Source organism: Gymnoscopelus braueri (assembly GCF_963280865.1).
Source record: "Gymnoscopelus braueri genome assembly, chromosome: 18".
Lineage (NCBI taxonomy): Eukaryota > Metazoa > Chordata > Actinopteri > Myctophiformes > Myctophidae > Gymnoscopelus > Gymnoscopelus braueri.
In genome coordinates, this window is record NC_137618.1 from 38766938 (window position 1) to 38789790 (window position 22853).

The 22853-nt window shown below is 42.7% G+C and overlaps 1 protein-coding gene across 1 annotated transcript in view; it reads right to left on the reverse strand.

The window, feature by feature from the left end:
- Positions 1-2018: 2018 nt before the first annotated feature.
- trappc10 (trafficking protein particle complex subunit 10) overlaps positions 2019-22853 on the reverse strand; it is a 32789-nt gene continuing 11954 nt past the window's right edge. Inside the window, exons 6-23 of the mRNA XM_080456872.1 lie at positions 22437-22548; positions 21173-21420; positions 19543-19689; positions 18262-18376; positions 17917-17993; positions 17649-17740; positions 16958-17098; positions 14704-14813; positions 14076-14611; positions 13624-13765; positions 12983-13141; positions 11188-11417; positions 10716-10816; positions 10078-10201; positions 8654-8818; positions 5922-6099; positions 5170-5364; positions 2019-3621 (exon numbers count right to left, since the gene is read on the reverse strand). Of these exons, the coding sequence (XP_080312998.1) occupies positions 3368-3621; positions 5170-5364; positions 5922-6099; positions 8654-8818; positions 10078-10201; positions 10716-10816; positions 11188-11417; positions 12983-13141; positions 13624-13765; positions 14076-14611; positions 14704-14813; positions 16958-17098; positions 17649-17740; positions 17917-17993; positions 18262-18376; positions 19543-19689; positions 21173-21420; positions 22437-22548 (3126 nt within the window). The 3' untranslated portion in view covers positions 2019-3367. The remainder of the gene's footprint in view (positions 3622-5169; positions 5365-5921; positions 6100-8653; positions 8819-10077; positions 10202-10715; positions 10817-11187; positions 11418-12982; positions 13142-13623; positions 13766-14075; positions 14612-14703; positions 14814-16957; positions 17099-17648; positions 17741-17916; positions 17994-18261; positions 18377-19542; positions 19690-21172; positions 21421-22436; positions 22549-22853) is intronic.

Below are 22853 nucleotides of genomic sequence, written 5' to 3' on the forward strand. Positions count from 1 at the left end.
CATTGACCCCTGTGTGCACCTCCAGCAGCCCTGTCCAGAGGTCAAAGAGGTCAAGGGGTGGAGCTGTAGGTGTCCCGGTATGAGTTCCGCCCCCTCCATGGCCCCTGGGCCTGTCGTGGCCCTCGAGGTCATGAGGGTGTGGCCGAGGACTGCCAGCATCCGGTGGTGCGCCCCGTACTCCACTCTGACCTCATTCCTGGTTTGGGTGCTACGACAGGACGGGAGCGCCGTCAGCAACGCCAGCGTGAGCTCCTGGGCCAGACAGACCAACGTCTTCGGGCTGGAGGCAGGACACATTTACAGCGTGTGTGTGAGCGCGCAGAACGGCGCCTCTGCGTCTCACACACGCTGTGTGCCCGTCGTGACGCCCCGGGACGGCGAGGCCATAGCGCTGTACACTCTCATAGGAGGTTGTGTTGCCCTGCTGCTGATGGCTGTGGTGCTGAGCATCTGTCTGCACCGACAGTGTAGGAGAGGCCAGACGAGCAGCACGCCAGCACTCCTCAACCCCACCATGCAAATGCTCCATGAGCCGCGACTCACCAGTCTAGTGTCCATCCCCAACCCCGCCTACTCGCACCCCGAGGAGCATGCGGCACACCCGCCCACGGTCAACACTCACTATACACACAGAGAACAGCCCAAGAAATCAACCAACATCAACAGGAAATAAAGAAGAAAGTGAACACTCACTTTTATTATGATGGGAAGTTATCATATCATGTAATTTATCTAGCAACATTCCAACAAAAGTGGATCTTGTTTGAGCATAGAGCGTAGAGGTCTGGTTGAAATTTTGTCCTGTCAATATTTGATGTCAGGCACCTTGTACAGTCTGTCATAGTAATTACTGTACTAATGTCAAGTAGTGTTGCCGTTTTCTTTAACCACACAATCTATAGTATTATGCATATATACAAACAGTAAACTATACAAGCTTTAAAGTTAATTCTGGCAGTATACAGTATATTTTGCAGTATATAGCCTACTTAAATATATATATATTTTCTACTACACTGATCTCTTGCACCCAGTCAAGCTCTTGTTTGCGATGTTTGAGTCATAAAAGATTTTGTAAATTTTTCCACTGCTCAAAAAAATCCAAGAGCATTTTATTTTCACATTGAAACAGGGAATAGGCCTATTTTGGTTATTAAGCTTATATTCACTGTATAAATATATATATTATAGACTTTGATGTGTGCCGATTACAGGCTATAACTATAGTCACATTAATTTGATGTTCAGTAAAGAGATGATCTTAACTCATTCAGTGCCACATGTCGTCTAAGACGTCATGGCCTGTAGCGCCCTGAGCGCCACGTGACGTCTAAGACGTCATAAAAATAAAATTTAAAAAATCATTTTTTTCCTTTCTTTTTTTTGAAAAAAACAATTCAGAACCCAAGATATGCTGATTTGAAGATTTGATGCTCCATTCACTTCTTGTTTAACTTCTTACTGAAAAAGGCTGTATCTCGGCTCTTTTTTACAATGAATTTTGGCTGTGGCACTCAGAACCAAACTGCCATAAATAAGAATGGCACTGAATGAGTTAAAGCCTGATTTAGACATGCTGTGAGCTTGTAGACAGGCCATCTTCAGTGTGTTACACCGGGCGCAACCAAATATATCAAGCACTTAAAGCCTATGTAACTTTTTTTTATAATAAAAAAATATATAATATAACTTATACAATTGGGGTGGTTTTATTTTGTCTCGCTGCTCTTCTATTGAGACATTTAGATCGTTTCAAATGTCAAGATGACATGATTTATCCCTAAAGCAAGCAGGCCAGCTCTATTAGCTCAATGGTAAAAATGTCACACTTAAGCAGGAAACCAGGTTTAAATACGGGGTATAAGAGTAAAGTTACATAGTGTCAACGGATGTATTTAATTCAGCACAATATATACATTTTTAAATATTCTAATTAAACATTTTGCCATGGACCACCTGTAATTATGCCGTGGACAACTTGGTGAGAAACAAGTGTCACAAAGCACCACAACACCAGATCAGTTCCAATGAATTTTTAATATAGGTGGCAATCAAAGAGGATTTTGATTTTAAATCACATTTATTTACACAGCAGTATGTACAGTGACCAAAGGTGAACAGTATAATTACAGTGTTTGGGTGGGGGGAAGGGCAAGAACATAAGGATTAGGTAGGTAGACCAACAGTTAAAGTTGACAGTCGCTCTTTCGAATCGGTGAATGCAGTGGTTCTCAAACCTTTTCATTTCAAGGGCCCCCATAACGGGTCCATTTGGTTCCATTTGTAAACTCTCAGAGTTACAGACCTTTAAGGGTCCATTTGGAACCCCCTCAAGGAACCCAGAGGGTCCCTGGACCCCAATTTGAGAACTACCGAGTGAATGAATAAATTAAATGACGAGCATTTCCATTCATTTATTCGAGACCTATGGCATAAGTGCATAGCTTGGACACAGATTCATCAACACGCACACACACACACACACCCCTCATATACACGTCATACGCAATAGATATACACACTTATATAATGAACAAACCATTGTTAGATTAAGACAACAGATAGACACTGTCCACTGGCTGATCTTTACTGAAAAACAAATCAATCTCACACACTCGTGCACACACACACACACACACACACACACACACGCGTACGCACCACACACACGTACAGATACATACTGGACACACCAGTTAAAAGTACAGTACTTCAGTAGTCAGTAGAGGTGTACAACGTAACACAGGCTATCTAGGGCTTTGGTGCGTCTAAAGAACATGGTCGCTCTCGAGGGGGGAGGGGAGATGACAACGCTGTGTCTCGATCAGCTCTCCGATCGCACGTGAGCGAACAGGGATTTGGCAACATGTGGCCGCGAAAGCATCGTAGGACAGCAGAGTCAGCAGAGGGGAGTGGGTGGAGGTGAGGGGGGGGGCAATCAGAATAAACAGTCAATATATAGAATTATAGATCTATCCAATGAGCTATATACAAATCATGGTCAAGAAAATTGAGGAACGCAAAAATAATAATAATAATAATAATTATCAGCAGGTGTCATTCCTTCTTTGTTGTGTTCTAGTTCCTGATGACTCCAGTGGTGTGAAAACTTCATGCTCAAGGGTTTTGGGGGTCAGGGGCCTAGAAGAGCCCAAACAGACTGCCCCATAAAAGGTCTTAGATGTAGTCCCCAGGACACCACCCGCCCCAAGCGCTCAAGCCCACCAGAGTCCATCCAGGGGTCCTGGGTTTGGGCTGTGGTCCGAGAGAGGGCGTGTGGGCGGGAGGCGGCGTTAGTGATGTCAGTCAAGTTGAGGAGGGGGGTTGTGTGTGTGAGGAGGAGGGGTTATGGTTCTGGCCACCGGGGTCACGTGGCGTTGACCTCCAGGATGTGGTCGTCGGTGGCGGGGAGCACGAGGACCTGCCGCGCGTGGCTGTGGTTAAAGACCTGGCCGGGACTGAAGGGCTCTAGCCGCGGCATGGGAAGGCCCCGCTGCTGCTGCTGCTGCTCGCCGCTGCCCAGCGAGTGAACACTGCCCCGGCTACGGATGCTGGCCGTGTCCGCCTGGTCGTCCAGGGTCTTGTCCAGCAGGGAGAGCGTGTCGTTCTCCACACAGCTGTCTGTGGGCGGCACAGGACAAGAAGAGGGCTAAAAGGCTGTCCGACTGCACTACAGCTGATTATTCAGGTGTTCCAGGGCAGGTATGATTCTGTCAAGATTACAGCTGTCTATAAACTAACTGCTGTGCTAACAGTGCCAACATGTATAGTTGCTGTCGGGTGGAAACCTTGTATGTACAAAAGCTGGGAACGGAAAAAATAACCAATGGATCCAATGTAGTCATTATTTAGTCACAAGCTCTTGTTAATAGCTTTCATTAGTTAAATATTAATAAAACCCACAGACAGACTTAGCCACTTTAACTTTAAAATGTTTCAAAAGTAGCATGAATAGCTAATCTACAAGCTCACAGCGACTGGTTATTCACACTACTTTTGCATGACACTCTTGTATGACGAAGTAGGGCATTCATTTATGAAAAGAAAACAGATACAAGGTTTCTGCCCGACAGCGACAGCATGGAATGCGAGATACCAAAGTGGTTTTCAACATGCTGTTGTGAAATCACATGGGGAGGAGAACATAAAATATCATTTAGCTTAAGAAATGCATTACTTTCAGATGACATCGGTCGGAACACACATCTTATCTAAGGGATTGATAATAAATGTTATCTAATGAGTCTGTTATTCTAGGATAAACAAAATAAAGTACTAAAAGCTTCGACATAGAGAACAGTCATATAACAGCTCATAAAGGTCTTGCATGTGGTAACATTGTACAATAACATTTATATTTGGACATGTGTAAATCATGATGAATATATACAGTATTTAATGTTTAGCTAAAGAAAAGTTAATTGTCCAAATTATTAGATTATCTGATAACAAATCTTTGGAATATGTTTGGATTTAACTGGACATTCTTGCCTCAGTCTTGTAGATGCAGTAATATATTCTGTTGGGAAGACAAGTGGAAAGGAAAACTGACTTCCCTGCAAACAATGTGTACTCATAAACTCACCTAAACTCATAACAAGGACTGTTATGATTGATTAGCAATACCTACAATGTGTAGCCTACAAGTACAAGTGAAGGGATAGCAACAACCTAAACGATTATTTGGTCATATAAACAAGTGTTTCTCTCTGGCCCTCCGAGAACCAAGACTACTGCTAGTTTTTGACTCCACCAGGTAGTTAATTGCATTCAACTAGTGTCGTACACCAAGTGAATCAGACAAATCAATTTAGTAGATTAAATAGATTAGATAGAAAAATCAATTGAAACTTTCGATGTGAAAGTTTTTCACATGGATTCGTTGATATATAAAAAGAAAAAAAAAATTCTTTTTAAGACGTGCTTCTCAATTATTCGATCAATAAAAAAAGTAATCGATATATTAATCACTATGAAGATAATCTATAGTTGCAGCCCCAATCAGTACTCTGGGTCACCGGGACTGCAGCTGGAGACCACTGATATAAATGGAGGAATTCTTAAAGCAAGAGCACATTGCTAACCTAGACCTGATAAAAACAGGTGGATGTACTCTATGTGAGCATTCCAGCAGGGTGAGTTATGATCAATGGAAGCTAGAGGACTTACCAGGGTCAGGCTGGATGGCAGGCGCTGCAGTGTGAGGCAGGTACCTGAACACTTTGATCTTAGGGAAAGGCAGGTGGCCGGCGAACAGTGGCATCACCTCGATCTGCACTCTGTGGGTGGCGTCGGCTGACAGGGGCATGGATACCATGCCAGAGCTCTTTCCACACACAGCCCAGTTACTGCTGCTATCAGCCACTGTGAAGGAGAGCAGAGACACACAGGTGGTCTGAATAACATTTAAGCACGCACGCATACGTGTGTGGCTGAGCACACTCACGCAAACACACACACAAGAGCCAGACCGATGCCAGATTTTTGGGTCGGATGCCGATCCTGAATCCTGAGTCCTAAATCACCAATTACCAATGATTTGACCGATATTTTGTCAAAAAGTGCAACATTTTCGAATCAATTTGAAACATTTGAGATTGGATTAAGGTTTATAGTTAAGGAAGCTGACGTGTCGCATTCAAAGCTTGTAGATCTGCGATTTTCAAAATGTCTTTTAATACTTTTCTGAATGTTAGCATATAATGACATGCCCAAAATATGGACGCCAGGTTGAAAGTGTTTAAAAATCGGAACACATCAGCAGCATAATTGACGATACCAATGGTGTCACAAAAGTCAAATAATGGCTGATATATCAGCCAAACCATTGTATCGGTCTGGCTCTAACACAAAAATAATCTATCAATCTTTCTGTCTTTCACCCGTTCTCTCATATATATTTTTCTCTCCCTCAAGCGTACCTTCATACATGAGCTTGGTGGTCCTGAGGCCGTCGGCCTCTGCCTTCCCCTCCTCCGTCTCCCCCTCACCAGGCTCGGTCAGTCGTGTAATGGACACCTCCAGCCCACAGAGGGTGCCAGAGCGACAGTGTTGCTCCCCTGCAGCAGGCAGGATCTCACCTCGAACACTGTACAACGTCTGGTTGAGTCACAGAGGAGAGAATCGTACAGCAGCGTTAATCTCACAGGCTCTTTAAACAGCATGCGTAGGATGAGATGCACTAAACTACCGTTTCTCACCGTCTGGTGTGGGGCCCACAAGGGTTCGAAATGGACACTTATATGCCTGTAACTCTTTACATTGTGTACAAATGGAACAAAAAAAATCTTAGGGACCCCAATATACAATGTAAAATTGGCAGTGTTATTTTAAGCTAAATAAGGAAAAACTGATTTTGTGTGCGTATGAATCATGGATATATTAAAAGACGGTCTGAATTCCCTGAATTATTTGACACAAGTTTGTGTTTATATTGAGACCTGGGGAGGAAAGCACTATGTTGGAAACACGTTTCCACCTGAGTAGGTGTGTTTTAACAGCTTGTTGTAGGGAGGCAATATGTGCGGCGTATATAATAAACAAAGATTAGGCTTAAGTTTGTTATGTGATCCCACTCAATAACTAACTTAAAAGTTTCTTAAATTAAGTAATGATGCACAGAGGTTAAAGCCTCACTATGTAACTTTTTTTTAATGAAAGGGTCTAAAATTGGGGTGGTTGCATTTTGTCTTCCTGCTCTTCTATTGAGACATTTAGATCATGTCAAATGTCATGTCTCACCTAGACACAGGATCTGACACAAATTTTTACCTGATGGTCAAAATTCAATTCATCCCCCGAGCAAGCAGGCCGGCTCCATTAACTCAAATGGTAAAAATGTCAGCACTTGTGCAAGAAACCGGGTTCAAAGAGGAAAGTTACATAGTGCTGCTTTAAATTTTCATACAGAATATTTCATTATTACATACTAGACAGTGATGTAGTGACAGTACCGCTAGAAGTTTTGAAAACTCAGCCTTGCCCTATTTTTCTCTGTCCTCCATGACTCCCCCAAACAGTGTGTTGTACCCAGCAGCAAGCGCAGCGCTAAGTCTAACCATGTTCTGTGTGAAAGGGCCATCAATCTCACAGGCTCTTAGGTGGCAGTAAACAGCATGCGTAGGATAAGATACACCAAGTGAAGCAATTCAAAGGACAGCGTGTACACACATCACACAACTTAATGTCTGCCCTTAAATTAAAAGTGTTTTGTGGTGGTCTGATTTCTGTTTTTATTTTTTTTAATTTGACATGGTCAATGTATAATAAATATATTGCACCACTACGGCTACTGTATAAGCTAATGTTCATGTGTTCCAGGTAGAGGTAAATTCATGGTTCAGTTCGATATGATATTTTAGTGTCACGGTTCAGTGAAAAGGCAAGGGGAGGAAGATCAGGTTTTTGCCCCCGTCCACGGGTTTGTGAGTCCGGAGCTAATCTCGCAAACCGCTGGACCGACAGAAACAAACCTTTTGTCCTACATACGCGCGGTATGTACTATTTCTGCATGTACGTATATGCATGCTGTCAAGGACATGCATACAATACATATATTTCCCCCCGGGGATCAATGAAGGTTTATCCATCTTATAGTGTTGGTTTAATCACAGACTTTTTCACTTTAGTTAGCCAATACTGAATGCCCTTGGAGTAATGTAGGTAGGTACACATACAAATGGGTTGAATGTCCTTGTTGAAGGGGACTTCACTGATACTGGATATTGAAACAGCAACGCTTTAATTGCTAGCTGTAATCTCTCACCAGCCTTAAAATGATTCATTTCACTAACCTTGTCAACCTTGGTTAGCACACAAATAGGGCATAAACAGTGTAAACGTGTAATAGGCTGCTGAGCGTCTCCAAAGCAACAGCTGATGAAAATCTTTGTTCAAGCACCTCAACAGTAGTTGTTGTTAGTAAAGATTTAGTTTGTCATTTCCCTTACATACCGTAGGGCATTCACAACTATTGATTTTTACTAGTCGACTCATTTGACCAAGTAGTAGTCGACTAGTCAAAATGTACATTAAAAAAAAGTTAAAAGTTTTTTTTTTTTTTTTTTTTAGGGGGGGGGGGCATTGTTTTAATGCCATCCTACTATATTACTATTATTATTATCCTCCTGCCCTTATTTTTATGGCGTTTTAAGGGAAGCGCTTCTGGCACAGCAGCACAGCACCACAGCAGCGTCTCCAAGGATCCCCATTGCCCAATAATAGGCTTTTATTGGGCATACTTTTGACCCCCTTTTGATGAAAAATTAAAAAAGGCATTAAAACAAAAAAAAGATTATTTTTTTTCTTCAACTATTCAACTAGTACGAACAAAGTCGACTAGTGGTTATACTAGTCGACTAGTTGGTGAAAGCCCTAATCATACCGTAAATATACAGTTGAACCAATTCCAGTTAGGGCTGGGCAATATATTGATATTATACTTTTATTTATTTTTATATTTTACTGGTTTTAATCACTCAATTTATTTTTTCACAAATAGCAGATCGAGCTATTTTCTCCATTTTCTAAATTATTTGGAAAGAAAAAGATATTATATTGTGATATTTGATTTTGTCTATATCATAGTTCTAGTCACAACCCCACATATGAAACCTTTGATTGGCCACTGCTGCTGCCTGGGAAAAGAACTTACAGTGACTCTTTCCAGCTGGAAGTGGTGGTGGAAGGGTTTGAAGGCAGAGATGTCCTGGTTGACAGGGCAGAAGTTGGCAGAGAACACACACTGGAGACAGGTGGGCAGGTCAGCCTTCCACCTCACCTCCCATAGGCAGAACATATACTGTTTACTGCACACCAGCTACACACACACACACACACACACACACACACACACACACACACACACACACACACACACAGACACACACATTTAGGTGTTAGATTTAGGTTAATTATTTGTTGAAAAAGAAAGAAGAAACTGCAATATGACAATTTTTTTAAGAACCCCAAAACACCTGAAAAGGGTCAAATAATACAAATTCTGAAAACTCAAGTTATTTATTAATTATTTAGAGGGGAAGAACATGTGACACAGGTCAACAGTGGGAATGGAACAGGGGTCGACTGACTGCTTTCATAGGCCTGTCAAAAAAAATCGATTCGTGAATAAATCGCGATTCTTAATGCCGCGATTTTTTAAATCGTTTCAAATGTTCAGAATCGATTTTTTCGATTTTTGAAAAAAAAAAAAAAAAAAAAAGGTTTTTTTTTTTTTTTCTTCATTTTTTGACCCAAAGACCAAGGAGATATGATTTCTTGAAGATTTAGACTCCCATCCACTTCCTTGTTAACTTAAAACTTAAAAATTCTGTATCTCGGCTCCTGAGTACTTTTTTTTTCTCAATGAAAAATCTCTGGCATAAAACAGCTAAAAAATCTGAAATAACTCTGGCATTCAATGTGTTAAGTTGCAGACCTGTAGTGTAGGTCTAGGTCCATTTGTTAAAGGCTAAAATAGCTCATCTGCAGCACATCTTTTTTCATCACTGAACTGTGAAGTCACAGTGTGAATGTGTACTGTTTGTGTTTTTTGATGAGATGACTGGCAGCTTTAAGACCAGGATGTAATGTAATAACATGTTGTTTTTATAAGGTTGTACCTTTTTCACTGGCACTTTGTCTGAAATAAATGTCAGAAAGACTGACTGACATGATCTGGCTGCATTGAAGTGTATGATTCAACTTTTCATGGTTTATATTGTTCAGAATTGTTTTAAAATGTTCTAGTATAATTAAAGCAAAACGATTTGGGGAAGAAAATCGCAATAAATCGCAGAATCGAATCGCAATTAATTGCAGAATCGCAATTTAAATCGAATCGGCACCCTAGGATTTAATCGTGATAAATCGCAGAATCAAATCGCCATTAATTGCAGAATCGCAATTTAAATCGAATCGGCACCCTAGGATTTAATCGCAATAAATCGCAGTATCGAATCGAATCGCAATTACTCACAATTAATCGCAGAATCGCAATTTAAATCGAATCGGCACCCTAGGAATCGATTTTGAATCGAATCGTGAGGTAAGTGAATCGTGACACCCCTATTGTTTCACCTGTTGTGCTGTAGTGTTGAGGGACCTCAGCTCTAGTGACTCGTGCTGGTTCTCTGTCAGCTTCTGATCCGCCAGCTGGAAGTTCGTATCCGATACATTCTGCACACACACCTGGATGTACTTCCTGTGGGGGGGGGGGGGGGGGGTGACAGACGACAGACATTCACACATGTATTATGATTGTGCACATAAACAAACACAGAAAAATGTACAGACTCATATAAACGATATGGACAATCACAATATTTTTTATCAAAATATCTTGATATCGATATTGTGATGTAAAATCTTATTGCAAATTGCAGCAGTGTCTCATGTTATGAACAACCGGCTTAGTCGAGCGTTTACACGAAACACAATTGGCCCGTGTTCTGGGGTGGGAAGCCGGACGGGGAGGAGTAAGACGAAGGCTCTACGTCCTCCTGGTGGGGGCTCCTCACTGGCAGGTGAGTCAGTAGGATACAACAGCAGTGACAACACAGAAATGTGTGTGGGGAGGAATTAATTGGCATAACGACTAAATTGGGGAGAAAAAAGGGGTAAAAAATATTTGTCTACTAACGCTTTCGCTCAAGCAGAAGAATTAACAGATATTCTTGCATGAAAAGTGCAAGAATGGAAGAAAGGGTCTTGCTCACCTGTTACCAGCTGAGAGCAGTGAGTGTTTGGTCTTGAAGGGGATGTAGAACGTGAGAGCCAGCAGAGAAGAGTAGATAGACCATGGGCAGTCTATGGACATCTGAGGACACAAAAACAGCACCACGGATCCTGTAATTATCCCCAGTCAATCTTAAATACAAAGCTTCTCCGTCTGGACGGGACACCATGTCTGATGACAACAGATGGTTCAATAATTCAGCTGGCTTATTGTGTTCCATGTAAAACTAGCTACGACATTCTGTTTAAACTAATCGATTGAAAATTGCAATAAAGTGATTTACAAAAATAGCAAAAAGGGTTCATGTGGTTAAGTATTTCTGTATGATTCTTTATGATAGCTAATGCTAACTAAATCATCATAATAACACCTTGCCACTAAGGTCAATTAGTTCAGGCAATGGAAAAAGAAAGTCCACACAAAATGAGTGTGTGTGCCTTTGATGGTCTTACCCTCTGGTCGATGGCCGTCATGGGGGTGTCGGGGTGACTGTAGCTCCGGGGGCGGTGGCGGATCTCCCCGTTGGTGAGCCTCTCGTTAGCGGGTCGGTCGGGTCCCGAGGGGATGATGCACAGAACCTCCAGATGGAACTCCAGGGTGTGGTAGGGAGGGGTGGGGGGCAAGCTGATGCTGGTGACCTTCTCAGACGACTGGATGGACAGAACGCTCTCCCCCACGCGCTCTGCATCCACAGGGAGGGAGGGACACAAAGAGCATGATGTCAAAACACAAGTTTTGAAAACTATATTGTGATGTATTTAATTGTATAAATAATGCTTTAAAGTTTAATATGCATACGTTCGGTAATATTGGACAACTGAGCAAATGCTCTAAAAATTTTCTAAATTACTTAATGTAACTATATCTCCTCATCTAATAGTCTCACAATCAATAGTAGCTATAATATCTATTGTATAGATTGTATGTATGAAAGCAATTGGACCTGTAAGGATTTTTACTGTGTACCGTTCTACATCTATCCATAAATATGTGGCTTTCTGTTATTCTATTTGTGCATGGTGTGTGTCTATGTGAAGGCCCTGACACATCACGGACGCATGTCAAGTTAGGACACTTGTTCAGATTAGAAGCGTCAAATTGTCTCGATACATTTGGTGGCACCGCAATTATTAATTTATTATTAATAAACCTTCTTGATTCTTCATCAATAATTATTATCCTTATTTTTAATATTATCATCAATAATAATTTAAACCGCATTGCACCAACCTGAATGAAACAAGGCACGTACTGTACCAAAACACACACACAAGCACACACACAGACCCACGCACGCAGGCTGGGACTGTTGTATATTATGTACCTCCTTTGTTCCATTCACTCTCTTCTCTTTCTCTCTCTCTTCATTCCGCATGCACTCCATCCATCACCAGCTAAATACGTGCAAAGGAAGACGGGACTGCTGTAGTTTCACATACAAACCTATTATTTTTGAGGATCTATGCAGACCTTTCTATTTAATTAGAAACAGACGTGTTTGTCAAAAGACAATTTAGAATTAAATGGTGAAATGCAGACTGCGATACAATTTTAAACTCGTCAATACCTTGATGCAATATACACATTGTGTTTGTGCCATACATCAACGTTTAAAAAATAGAACCGTGCTCCGCAAGACGAGTCAACAGGTTTTGGCGCGTCCACTTGCCGCCTCAAGTGTGCCTACAGCCATTACCCCTTTAAGACCTGGAACGCATCTGTGTCATTTTCAGATCTACAAGCTCTGAGCTTGTAGATCTGCTATTTTTGAAAAATCGTGAACATTTTGAATATATATTTTTTCAAGTGAACATTTGTAACTCAAATCTTTGCTTCTGGGGTCCCTGGAACAACATATTTTAAGATAGGAGTCGGCGGCCAAATACATATCATTTTGGGGGTCCTTGACATGAAAAGGTTTGAGAACCACCGATTTAGAAGACATTTGTAGAATCGGCTTCAGGTCTTAATGGGTTAAAAGCAATGGTTTGATGATGCGAGCGTCTGACGCTTTCAGTGTGTCAGGGCCTTGAGAGTGGGTGCAGACCAGTGGCAGGGTTGAGGATGGAGGCGGTGTGTGTGTGTGTGTGTGTGTGTGTGTGTGTGTGTGTGTGTGTGTGTGTGTGTGTGTGTGTGTGTGTGTGTGTGTGTGTGTGTGTGTGTGTGTGTGTGTGTGTGTGTGTGTGTGTGTGTGTGTGTGTGTGTGCGCGTGTGTGTGGGGGGGGGGGGGGGGAGGGGTATGCAGACCAGCGGCAGGGTTGAGGATGGACGCTGTGCAGGTGCTGGAGGACAGGATGGGCATGGTGTCAGAGTTGCTGAGCTGCAGAGCATCTCCCTTCTTCACGGCGTAGTGGCCCGTTAGCAGAGTGAACTTCACCTTCTGTGCCAGACCTGCCAGCAGCGGCTCTGCGGGGAAAAAAACAAAGTGTGGAGATGAGCATCAGCCAACAGCCGGATGCGGTGCAGTTTTTGCCTGTAGTGGCTTGTAGGGTTTTCTACTCTGCTGGTCACTTAATCACATGAAACTGGTTTGTGGTTTGGGTCCATTATAAAACAATATTTTGGCTTGTAGTGGCACAAGTGGGTTTGTGGCAATTTATCACATCATTGAAGATTGAGAATGTCAAATGAATCTTAAGACTATAAAGATCCATGGAATGAGAGCACTATTATAAGCAGATGGTGTTGAATGTATACATATATATAAGCTGGGCGATATACTGTTTGTGTGTGTAGAAAGTATATGGTTATCTTCATGTCTATATCTTAGTAGTCTCGTTTACCAGGCTTTTTGTTTCATAATTACATAATATCTTAGTGTCCAAGCGTGGACAGTATCAGTAGGTATGAACTTGTGTGGATATGTGATGTAAATGCAGCAGTCAGACCTGAGAGAGGCTCCACACTCAGCTGGGGTTCCTGAGAGTAAACTTCATACTGGACCAGCGGGTAGATGTGAGGCAGCACAAAGTGCACCTGGCCCACCGTGGCACACAGCTGACGCAGTGTATACGTCCCTGAATCACCGCTCTACAATCACACAGACGGAAACACAGTTTTAGAAGGGAGAGACAAGAGAGAGGGGAGAGATTGAGAGATGATTAAAAAGTAAAGGCAGAGAGTGAAAGAGTCACAGTATATATCGGAACGGGACAGGAGCAACTGTTGTTTTATTTCATAAAATAGAGAGAGAAGGACTAGATCAATAATTTTTTTAGAGGCTCTTTTGTTTCTGTGGTTAACACTCAATTCAGAGGCTCCGTTCCAACAGAAGAGGTTGTCGTCCGTTCAGGATTACGGACTCGTCGGTAAAAGCAAGGGAAAGAGAAGTGGCTCTTACAGGCGCTGTGAATAAGATGCTGTTATTCCCCGGCTCCAGCGTTACGTCCTGCACCTTCAGCATCTGAGGCCCGTCGTCTATGGCGACCACAGGGGGGCTCATGCAGTTGGGCGTGTCCGGCGACGAGCCACTGTCGTGGCGACGCATCACCAGGTGCGTGTTTTTACACACCATGCCTGTGAAATTGAGCGAGTTGTCCGAGGGACTCCGGTCCTGGATCTCATCCAGCTCTAATGAAGGACCGGCGGCTGAGGATGACGAAGAGGGACCCCCTGAGGGGTTCCCCTGCGTGAAGTGTACTGTCCCTGGATATGTTTGTCTCTGAGGTCCCTTGGACCTTCCATGAGTCCCTCCTTGCTCCAGGCTAAAGTGAATGCTAGCGGACAGCTGCTGCAGGCACACCGACACCGGCATCAGGCAGCGCAGACTCAGCTCCACCTGCAGGGCGGCTCCAGAGTGAACGGAGGCAGTCTCCGGGCGAAACTGCAGCCGCGTCAGCTGGGCGAACGCGCTCATGCTGAGAGTTGCTTTCTGGGCTGGGAAGGAAGGAGACAGAATTTAAAAATGTTACAGAGTTGGATCTTTAAGAGGTAGTGGTCCTGATCTGGTGAGGAATATGATGGCTTACATTTGTCTGCAGACTTGCTGGCAAAGGTCAGGATTTCCTGACAAAAGTGCTTCCTCTCCTCATCGGTCAGGTTGGCATCACCTGCCAACAGGGCACAGGTCTGGAGGTAACTGCAGTGGGCCGTCAAGGAAAGCAAAGAGCTTTCTTTATTGGGACGGCTCAAGGTCCAAGGCTCAAGGTTCAACTTGCATTAAAACACTCACATTCACACACACATTCATACTTTTTCACATGATGTCGCAAACTGAAAATTGCCGAGTTGTGAGTTTGTAGGTCTGCTATGTTTTGTGACGAAGCATAAATTAGGCTAAATTACTACCAATTGCCATTGTAATTTGTCAAATAATCGATTAGCTGATTTAATCAACTAATCTGTAATATTGGGGTTGCTGCATACAATCATGCCAGAGAGAGAACTTAACATACTAATGTTGATTTCACAATGGCTGCTGGCTATTGGTATATAAACTGGTAGAATTAGGGGGTTATTTATTTTTCAAGACATAATTCATTGAGCAAGGGGAAAAAAAGACTGATCAACTACCAAAGGCATGGTCAACTGACCAAACCGACCGATTCATTGATTATTCGACTATGAAGGGACAGCCCTAGAAAACACAGCAACTTCATCAGCTAAACACAAGAGCTGGTGCTCTTGTAGGCTTGTAGGAGGCCAATAAAGTGGCATAACAGTTCCACTGAATGACAACCATTTCCAAACTTTTCTTGCCCATTTAGTTTAAAGACAGAATGGCCCTCATTTATCAACGCAGCGTATAAACCGGAGTATATTTTTCCATATATTCGGCCGTACACCAACGTCGAAGTCACATTTATCAAAGGATCCTATACAGCCGATCCTAGTGTACATCAGGTCGGAACTTTGATAAATCTCACGTCTGAAAACGAGCGTCATTTAAAGAACACGCCCTTAAATATTCTCAAAACGCCCCGATTTTACGACATGAAGATTGAAGAACCAGAATACGACCAAAGACATCATCATGAAAAGCCAATAAGAAAGAGTTTCCCCGCTCACCTCGCCCCACACACACACACACGCACACGCACACGCACACGCCCGCCCAGCTGTGTTTTTCATCTAATCCGTACCGTAGCGGTACAATCTTTGTCACGTAGGCTTGTAGCCTACATGAATGACATATTATGATACCTATCACATCGCCATGAATGGAATACGTTTGTATATTAATTTATTTAACCCATACCGAGCAGTGCACAAGCAGTCATGTAGGATATTCCCCGTGAGACTCGGACGGGCGGCAGTGATTCCGTCCCGCCACGTTAATAAGAGATTGGAGCGTCGGGTTTATATCCTTAACCCAGCCAGGTTGTAGTCTTCAAAACTCTCTATGACATAACTCCATAACATAGGACAAGCTACTGTAAGTTTTTACACCTCACTGTCCATGAAAAGATCGTCGGGAGTCCCGAAAATGAGCTCGCAGAAGCGCTGTACATTTTGAAAATAGCAGATCTACAAGCTCACAACGTGTTGCGATGCGACCCGTTTTTGAGCTTGCAGATCTGCTATTTTAAAATAGCCAATGCAACTGAATGACTGTTAAAGCAGTTTGTTTAAATTACTTTATAAAATGTTATATTTTCACAGGGATTATTTATTAGTGTAGATATACATTTAGGAGTGGATTATGTGTCCAGATGCCTGTCAGACAGTCAGACAATGCTGCTCCGCAGGTCTAGAATGGAATAAACGGGTGCAGCCAACATCAACAACTGGTCTCGACCAGGCGTGAGATCTCAGCGTATGGTAGGATGAAGCCCACGTCAGGATATATTGATAAATGCCGAAAGGTGCGGTGATCTCGCCGTACGCCCATTATTTGGGCTGCACCGCGTTGATAAATGAGGGCCACTGTGTTTTGGCTCTCTAACCAGCTTATTCTTGTGCTGTGCTTAATTCTCAGGAAAATAAATCAGTCAGAGATAGACAAACGAGTTCACTCTGCTCAATGACTTCAAATGCTCAAAGGATTAGCGTCTCTGCTGTAGCTCTCTCCAACAAAGACTTTTTTTATCATTTCATGTTAATGAAAATGTATTCATGTAGAGAATTCATTTTGGAGAGAAAGTTGCATGTCACAAGTCTTACAGTGACACTGAGCAAATTGAAAGTCCAACATTACTTAACCACTTGAGCCCTTGCGTCTCTATTCTGGTGATTTAACAACCGGACACCATCTACTGTATGTGTCAAGTGATTGAAGGATACTCCTCAGTCCGGCCCAACAGCTTCTGACATTCAGCGATCTGTTTCCTGGTGTGAGTGACGGGTAGGCTCCAGCCTTCTGACACATACGACCTCAGAGCATCCTGCAAGAAGCCCTCCGCTCGCTCAGGCTCCCCCTTCCTCCTGATGAAGAGACACACACACCGATTAATCACCTGTGCTGCGTATTGTATAGTACATATTTTGCGTTGAATGTGAGGTTTCTTTTTACCCTGCTGTATCTTCAGTACTTTTTCTTGTCCTGTAATCTGTATCTTAACTGCTGTGCTGCCTTTGGCAACTGAATTTCTTAACTTATCTTATACACAACTATTGCAACACGACCTAGACCATGTACAGAACTAGATTTCAAAGCGGTATCCGTTGACCCTCAGCGGTCCTTATGGGGGTTCCAGGGGGTCCCCGGCAAAATGAGGAACAGTTTAAACATTTAAGCCTGGCTTACTGTTTTTCTTGTATTCCTTTCCTACAAGCTCACAATGCGTCGCAATGCAACGAGCTGCTATTTTCGAAACATTTTGAAATATCTTGATAAAAACTTCTCTCACGGGAGTCCTTGGCACAAAATCTTTTCAAATGGGGGTCCTCGGTTAAATACAGATCAATTTGGGGATCCTTGACGTACAAATGTTTGAGAACCACTGATGTACAGCACCAAGTACATTTTACTTACATGTAGAACTCAGCTAGACTTTTCCCCACCAGCCTGGCCGACCTCAGCCTGCCGATGGCCCTGTACATCTCCATAGCAGCATGAGACAGCTCCTGATGGACAGACGGAAGCACACAGGAGGGACATGTGGACAAGGAGGGAGGGGGTGTAGAAGGAAGTAGACCGTAGAACAGGGGTTTGTGTGATCATTTAATTCTCGCCAATTGTCTTTGAAAATATCACAGAAAGCAGCAATGCAACTGGTACTGAATTTGATATTTGTACTCACAAGATAGTGCCTTTCAAAGGCCTCCACTGATGATAAGGCTTCTTTGAGTTTTTTGTACGGGCTCTGTAAACTGTGAACTGTAGAAAAAGACAAGACCAAAAAAGTTAATGCTTAATAAAGCATACACACTTCTTTTGTCTTGCTAACATAATCCAACTTTTCATGCACAAAAAGTTGGAATATCCCTGTAATAATTACATAAATAGATAATAATTATCTATTAATTAAAAGAATTGGACGAAAGGACGATGACTCCACAATTCCATTTTGGGCATACGGATTGATGATAATGTATATCTCAACCTTTCCTAACCTCGAACATGTTGTCTACTGTGCGTCTCTTACCAGTCTCTGGCCTCTCATCCCCCAAGCCGGCCAGCAGATCCACTGTCCTGTTCAGGTCCTCTGAGGTTGGCCCTTTATCAGACACCAAACCACACAGCTCCCCTAGCGACTTCAGCTGTGGAAGTGACCACAGAACAAAACTTATAGAAAGGGTTTGTTGACTTTTTTTTTGTTTTTGCACAAATGCCTATATTGTTGCTGCCAGGCCGAAACCTTGTATCTCCATATTTCAACGTGTATATTTTTTTCATAAATCAATGACCTACTTCATTGAACAAGAGTGTCGTGCAAAATTTGCGAAAATAGACAATCTATAGCCTGTAGATCTGCCATTTTTTTATGTGAAAATGGTCATTTTATCAATATTTAACCAAAGAAAAGTATTAAGAAGAGCGTGTGACTAAATAATAACTACATTGGATTGTGATCTGAGAAATACTGTAGATGCATTTTGAGTGCAAAGTAAAAAATGTTAAAGGTCCTCTTTAAATGGTATTTGGCTAAAAGTGACCTATCGCCTGGAGGGATGGTTGTGCTGTGACTCGCTACAGTAGTTGGTTGGAGGGGGGCCTCAAACAAAAGGCCTGTTCATGCCAAGTGGTGCAGAAGCGCATCACTACTGTAGCTTTTCCGGTGGCCTCCCTTTTGGTCTGGCACTCGCCCAAATCACCATACGGTAGATCTGGCCCTGATGACAGTAATCATTTTGTCAGACCAGCCGTCATATTTTTCAAATGACGCCTCTGTTGTTTTGGAAGGGAACTAACTATGTTAGCATTACATAATATGGTCCATGACAAACATGCAACAATGTTCACTTTCAGCTCGCAACTCTGAACGGTTACATCCAAGTTCAGACACAGTAACAACAATGAAAACAAGCAACGGAACAGACCCAACTCAGGGAATTTAATTAACAAATAATCCAAGAAATATTAAAAGAACATACAGTATATCATGGAGTGTGCCAACCACACCAATATCAAACAAGCAGCAATCTAAACAAGAGATGTGCAGTGCTGGATGAGAGCAAGAGAGCGAGAGCGAGAGATATGACTGAGTGGACCAGCTTACATACAGTACTGTATGTGTGCTATGGGATGCACCTGGCCAAGGTGAATCCCATAAGCTCAAATGATCCCCAACCTTCTAAGGCAAAACAGAAGAGGGATCAACCAAGAACACAAACATACAACCAGCAGGTTTAGTCAGAGGGGACGTCACAGACAAATGAAAATAGGCTAAGCTAAAGCAAGCTAGCACGAGTATATCTTGCGTTACCTTGTCAGTAGCATAAGCCCACAGGCCTACAGTATGGGAGGAGTTGGCAGCCAACTGGGCCTGGTCACAACAGCCCTCGATCCTGTGCAGAACCTCCAGGCAGCTGAGAAACACCCAGCAGTCCAGCGCCCCCTCCAGGACCGACACCTATAAAACAAAAAGATTTTAGGGGCGATGCGGATCCCGATTTTGGGCAGTCATAGACCACTGATGACCGATGTTTTGACCAATATTTTGCCAAAGTTCGTTTTTGAGCAAAGGCAATGAACACAAATAACCTTTAGATAGATACAAAAAATTACACAAAGGGTAGTAGTTAAAAATCAGGACACTCTGCTCCATAATTGCAGGTACCGATGACGTGAAAAAGTCAAACAATGGCTGATATATCGGTCTGGCTCTAGAGATGAACAGCTGGGTAGCAAACAAATCCTAACCACACACACAAGCTAGGGATATATTAGTAGATTAGATTACAATGTATTGGTTTGTAGTGTAACTCATGCCGTCGGGGAGGGTGTAGTCACAGCGAGCGGACTCGACTGAGTCATCGCTACAACTACCAACAACATGCCCCGAGTTCCCCTCTCCAATTTCCATAAAGGCAGATATCCGAGACTGAAAATTGTGAAAAGTCAACACGATATGTATGTATGAGTCATTGGTTTCTCTTCAGGCTATATGTTCCTTTTAGCTGGCCTTGTGCTCTTACAGAACTGATTACTGTGGCTTAAACTATCTCAAATATGCACAGTAAAAGCATAGATGCAAAACTGCAGCTCATTTATATTCAACGCATTCCTACATGCACGTCAGATCTTGCATTCCACTTAGAAGAGCAAAGGGGGGAGTAACAGAGGAGCAACCGTGAAAAACAATCACAGAAAAATCAATACATAGCATTTGCTGCAGCTTCCACCTTAGGATATATGGAGTCAAACAAGGGAATTACAACTTTGCCAAACAGACTTCATGAAATTGGGCTTTTCATTATCAACAGACAGTACAGAGGGAGAGTGAATATACGGTGTGAAAGTAATACATTGAATTAAGCTGTAGGCCAGTGAGTGGGTCTGATATCTGGCCTGACCAGTCTTTCTCTGTGGCCTTATGCTATAACCAAACTTCTATGGAGGTGGATAATGACGGTAGGATAACACATACTTTGACATTTAAATTTAATATAATGCTGAAGAATGGAAGAGATGTGCGGATGAGGGATTGGATGAGGTAACAGGGACTGACTAAAAGCCTTTGACATACACAGAATAACGGTGTCTGGAATTTATATAAACTAGGGATGCAACAGCTAATCAAACTAATCGGTTTAATCAATGATAAAAAATACTTTTTGAAGGTTAAAATAATCGACTTTCCAAAATATCAAAAATAGCAGATCTACAAGCTCTCATGTCTCACCGCGTCGCGTTGCAATGTGACATGGCGTGAGCTTGTAGCCATTTTTGATTTTTGTCCATTATAAAAAAATCTATTCTAATTTCTTCGTGTTGATTCCTTGGCAGATACAATTTATAGCTTCTCGACTATTCAAATTAATCAAATAAGAAAATTGATAGTTGCCGCAAAAAATTTAAAACCACGACGACAGCGGCCTTGCTCAGGTTATTACCTCTAGCAGGCGTAGCTCCTGCACACAGTTGTGGAGCAGCTCCAGCGCTCTCTGCGTGACCTCCCAGGGTCTCTGGAGGAAGATGAGCAGGGTACACTGACGGGAGAACAGGTAACTCCTCAGGTCAAGCAGGCTGGCCTCCCCGCGCTGGATGCTGTCCCGCTTCTCCATGTCGATGGGCCTGCGGAGCAGCAGACCGCTCCAGCTGCGCACGTCGGCGCAGAACGAGCCCAGCCAGTTGGCCCCGTCTATGGAAGGCCACAGAGAGACAGAAGATGAAGGAGAAATGTAGAGTAGTACAGTGGTTCTCAACCGTTTCAGGCCGTGACCACCAAAAGAATCAAATTTTAACTGGGGACCCCCCGCCCTGACAAGCACTAGGAGACGAGGCATTCAATTTTGTTTGACTTGGTTCCACAAATAAATATTGTGAAAATAGCCGATCTACAAGCTCACAACTTCTCGCGTTGCAAGGCGTTTTGAGCTTGTAGATCGGCTATTTTCAAAAACAAAATCTCTTATAATACTTGACAATTTGACCAATGTTTGACGGTAGTTTGCCGATTACTGCAGTAATCAGCAAATGATGCAGTAATGGTCTTTTTTTTTTTGTAAGTATTAAAAAGTTCTTAAAAGTCCTTAAATTGTCACTTCACTGTCATCTAGGGACTTCCCCAAATCATGTGGGGACCCTCCTGGGTGTCCCGACCCAAAGGTTGAGAACCACTGGAGTAGTACAGTACAGACGTACATGTTTTTAGGACACGCCTTTACCACGCCACACCCACTGAATGCCTCTGTCCAAATTAGGGAGGACATCATTCCCATTGGTTCTGGAATGCAGGACCAAATTGCTACCACCCACCTCCAGCCCACACAGAATTAGAACTTCACCAGACTTATCAGTAGGCAGAGATCTCTGAAAGTCTGGATACACGAGACAAGTCTTTCCCAACATGCCCTTGGTTGAATCCAAAACTACTTGCATTCTGATCACCATGAATTTGCTAGCAAATGCCCAATGAATTATGGTTAACCATTCATACAGTATATATTTGAAAATATGCATTATTTGTATAATAAAATGTTGAAAGTCAATAGCTTGGTTATAATATGATAATTGGGCAATTGTCATTCTACATTATTAAGATTTTCTTCGCACATGGTTTAAGTGTCCTGAGGGGAAAGTTACCCATGTGGCAGGTTTACAAATGAGTAATGATGTATGTTCATAGAGTGAGACAATGTTTGTTGATTACCGTACCTCCAGCTCCGAAATTGAGGACATACTGCGTGAAGAGAGCGTCCAACTCATCATACTGAACCAGGGCATCTTCAAACTGCTGCAACATCTCAAACACAAAGGCCAGCTCCTCCTGTACAGTTATATACACACATACAATTCCAATTAAGAAATGCAAACAAGGCATACACAACTGCAAAACACACAAAATCCTTTTTGTCTAACCAGTAACACTGAGCATTCTGGCGAAGCCTTGCGTAAATGACTGCAAAGGAACTTGCTTACACATACATACTTGCTGCTAAATATTCACATGCATTCTCACATTAACAACCTTGTATGTCCTCAATAATGTGGCAAGATGCTTACTCAAGCCCTCCTCTTAACTCTACAGTATCCAATATATGTATAAAAACTGTTCTTTATTGTTACATCTTG